Source organism: Apis dorsata, unplaced genomic scaffold (assembly GCF_000469605.1).
Source record: "Apis dorsata unplaced genomic scaffold, Apis dorsata 1.3 scaffold_169, whole genome shotgun sequence".
In the NCBI taxonomy this organism is placed as follows: domain Eukaryota; kingdom Metazoa; phylum Arthropoda; class Insecta; order Hymenoptera; family Apidae; genus Apis; species Apis dorsata.
This window is the reverse complement of record NW_006263457.1, coordinates 921,047-925,540: the sequence shown is the minus strand read 5'-3', so window position 1 is coordinate 925,540 and position 4,494 is coordinate 921,047. Positions and strand designations below refer to the sequence as shown.

The 4,494-nt window shown below is 17.4% G+C and overlaps 1 protein-coding gene across 1 annotated transcript in view; it reads left to right on the top strand.

Annotated features, from left to right (window-relative positions):
* Positions 1–1,759, top strand: part of LOC102678713 (trifunctional enzyme subunit alpha, mitochondrial) — a 4,774-nt gene extending 3,015 nt beyond the window's left edge. The window contains exons 9-12 of the mRNA XM_006614110.2: positions 2–22; positions 439–634; positions 1,132–1,334; positions 1,418–1,759. Coding sequence (XP_006614173.1) covers positions 2–22; positions 439–634; positions 1,132–1,334; positions 1,418–1,618 — 621 coding nt within the window. The 3' untranslated portion in view covers positions 1,619–1,759. The remainder of the gene's footprint in view (position 1; positions 23–438; positions 635–1,131; positions 1,335–1,417) is intronic.
* Positions 1,760–4,494: the final 2,735 nt, after the last annotated feature.

Below are 4,494 nucleotides of genomic sequence, written 5' to 3'. Positions count from 1 at the left end.
TGAAGCTATTAGATTAATGCAGGTAGTCTTTTTATTTTTTATATTTACTATTATATTATTGTTATAGAATGTCTTTGAAATCATGATGCAAATGAGATAATATAAAAATAAGTAAAAAAAAAAATATTTTTTGTTTAAGACTTTATTTTTTAATTAATAATATTTTTAATAATTTTTTAATAATATTTTTTTAATAAATTAAGTTTCAAAATTTTTTAAATACAAATGAAATTAACTATCTAATTGAATGCAAATGAATTATCAATAGATGATTATTCTATATGTGGAAATAAAAAAATATAAAATAAAATTTTATATATATACAATATATAAAATAATAATGTTATATATATATATATAATAATAATAAAATGTTATATATATATATATATATTATAAAATAATATTCAATATATAAAATTATATTCTATGAAATAGGAAGGTGTGGATCCTATATATCTGGATAATTTAACTAAAAATTTTGGATTTCCTGTTGGAGCAGCTACTTTATCAGATGAAGTTGGAATTGATGTTGGTGCTCACATAAGTACATACCTTATAAAGGAATTAGGTGAACGTTTTAAAGGTGGAGATGTAAATATACTCAATGACATGGTTAAAGCTGGTTTTCTAGGTATTCAGTTTTTTATTATATAATATCGTGAGGCATGCCTCGTCTTACTTGGACAAAACATCGATTTTTTAGTGAAATCAAAAATATCTCGCAGTTCTTTGTTTGCTTCGTCTAAATACGTATTGAAATAAAAGTATTAGTAATAAGTAATAAATAATTAGTAATAATTTTAAGCAAAGTTTATAACATAAACGTGTAATTGAATTGTACATGAAAAAGATGATTTCAAAAACAAATTAACAGAACATATTTTTTAGAGATATTTTTGGAACATAAGTAATTTTGAAATAATTTTTTTTTTTATGCTTCATAAACAAAATAGTATTAGATGTAAGTAAATACATGTATTCATTGTGGCTCAATCTGTCTTGCTTGCTTGCTTCGCGTACTCTAAATGATAATATAATACATAAAACCTCGAGGCGGCTTCGCGGATCTGTATAGAATTTTACATTTTTTTATGTATATATATTTAACGAAATACATATTATTTTCAGGAAGAAAATCAGGCAAAGGAATATATATATATGAAACTAATGTTAAGAATAAAAATGTTAATCTTTCAGCATTAGATATTTTAAAAAAATATAAACTTGAACCAAAAGGAAATACAACTATTGAAGATCGTCAATTAAGAATGGTATCTCGTTTTGTTAATGAAGCAATACTTTGTTTAGAGGAAAATATTTTAGCTAATCCGGTAAAATTTATAATTATATATATAATATATTAGTTAAATTATTGAATTATATTATTTTTTATTGAACATAAATATTTTTTTAGTTGGAAGGTGATATAGGAGCTGTTTTTGGATTAGGGTTTCCTCCATTTACTGGTGGACCTTTTCGTTGGGTAGATTCTTATGGTGCTGATAGATTAGTGAAAAAAATGGAAGAATTTCAAAATCATTATGGTGATGCATTTAAACCATGTCAAACATTATATGATATGGCATCTAATCCTAGTAAAAGTTTTCATAGATAGAAAATTGAATGTCTTTATAAGAATGAAACTTTAAAAATGCATTTTTGAAATTATGACAAACAGTAATTGCTTAAGAATAACCATAAATATTTAGAAATATTATATTTTTTTGATAAATAAAATGGATTTAATAATTAAATTTGAACTTTTTTCAATGCATCAATGCAAATTGATTAAATATTTTATCTCATAATTTATTATGAGATTTTTATATTATATTAGAAAATATATATTTTTATAATACAAATATTTTTATAATATACAATATCATTCATATCATCATATAACATCAATCAATTTTGATAAAAATACAAACAAAATGTACATACTTTATATGAAATATGTAATTTTTATTATTATTTAAGTTATAAAATATAAAAAATAAAATTATTACAAAAATTTAATAATAAATTTTCATAACAATATAAATAATTTGTTTAATTTTCCTTTATAAAAATTTACATTAGAAAAAATAGCATGTATAAGCATGTATTATATACTATAAGCTATTTAATAATGAATGATAAATGTATATGAATAAATTTATCGTCTAATTTCCATTTTTTATTTCCATTGAATTATGAAAGATATAGGAGTGGAATTCTAGTTCTTGATGCAATATTTAAAAGATATTGCACTTTATTGATGATTAAAAAATAAATCTTATATTTAATGATTAATAGTTAATTATAATAATGATAATGATTTAAAGATTTAAAATAAATTTAATTTAAATAAAATAAACAAATTTATAAAAAATGAATATAAAGTTACATTTAAATTTAAAATATAATAAGATATAAATATAATTATAATAAGATGAGGTTTATCTATTGTTATTTTTAGTATTTTTTATTATAAATAAAATTTAGAAGTAAAAAGATATTATTTCATATATAATATTTTTATAATAATTTATAATAATTTTTGATGACATTTATTATGATATATTGAATAATTTAATTTTAATATTTTATTTATTTAGAATTTTATTATTATTGAATAATTATTTTATATGTTTATTACAAGATAAAATTTTGATGTATCGTTTTTTTAATAAAAAAAAAAAAATTTTAATAAAAGCAAATAAGGGTAATCAGATAGACATTTTACATCATCTACCGGTCCCATACTTGTTTGTGACATTTACAATATTGAAAGAATTCAAGTCCTTGGCTGATGCAAGAAATTACGATATTTCGTGAGAAGCCATTAACAAGGATTATATCTCAGTTGACCCGTATAATTTATTAATTTTAGTTTATAAACAATATGAATGCAAACTTAAAAATTATATCATTCTGTTTTTTAATATATTTAATTTTTTATATTATTAAGAATTATTTTAATAATAAATGAAAGTATTAATAAAATGAAAATATACATGATTACAAATATGCGATTTATACGATTTATTTAATATATAAATCAATAGAATGCAATAAAAGAAAACAAAAAATTCGTATGTATATATTTCTGATAAAATAACGTTATTATAATTTTATCCTAATTTATTTAATTAATGTTGAAGAATAACTTTATAACTGTCACAAATTTTCTTTCTTTGTAAAGATTATTAAACAGAAAATATATTTATATTTTTATGTCTATTTAAAATTATTTTTTTTCATAAAGGCAAACAATTGATAAAAAATTGTATTTAAATCGATGTCTGTGAATTATATTTGGCGTATTTTACATGATTTTGTTTTTGCTATTATGAAGAATGTGATAATGCTTACAATGAAATTTTTTCTTTCTCTATGAATTTTTATTAGTTGTATTCATTAAATGATAAAGGATATAACCATATATATATATTTTTTAAATTAATAAATAATAAATCAAAATAAAAGATATATATGATATAAAAGATATTAAAATATATATTGCATTACAGAAATATTTATAAAAGTTATATTTTATATATATATTTTTATATATTTATATATTTTATCAAAAATTTTATAAAATTTATTTATTCCCTATTAAAAAATTTATTTTTATGTAAATACATATATTTTATTCTTGCATTTTTATGAAAGATCTATTGAAGATAGAAAATAGACATTTTAAAAAATATTGGCTTTAAATTTGCATTATTTATGGATTTTAATCAAATAAAATAATATCTTATATATTATATGTATTTGAATGCAATTTTCTATACAATGATATGATAAAAATTTTTGATTTTAATATAAGAATTGTTGAATATTTTATTTTATATTTCAATTTTTATATATTAAAATTTATTTTTTATGATATAAAATGAATAGAAAAAATTATATCATTATTATAAAATATTTAAAAATATTCATGTCAAATTAAATCAATTGATATCAAATTTTATTGTTTTATTTAATTATTTATCTAAATTTAAATTTTAACTAAAAAAAAAAATAAATCAAAGATTGATATTAAAAAATCATTTATTCTTTTTCAATTAACTTTACTAAAAAATTTATATATTTATCTGACTTTTTTATGAAGTTAAGAAAATAAAGATTTATGATTAAAAGAGAGTTCATATTAATTATATATTAATTATATATTAATTAAATTTAAATTATATAATTTAATTTAATAATTATGTTTAATTAAATAATTTATGTTCAATTTTTCAAATGATAATGATAATTGCTCAATTTTATAAATAATTGCCATAAAAATTAAAAAAAATTATTAAATTACTGTTATAAATCTTTAATACATATAATTAGATGTTTAAGGATATAGGAAATACATATAAAATAAGTTAGACATTATATATTTACAATAATTTTATATAGGCTATTTAATTAATTTTAATTTTTGTAAAAAAATTTTTTAAACTTATTTTATAATATTAAAGTCTTACTTGTCTGGTACGTTAT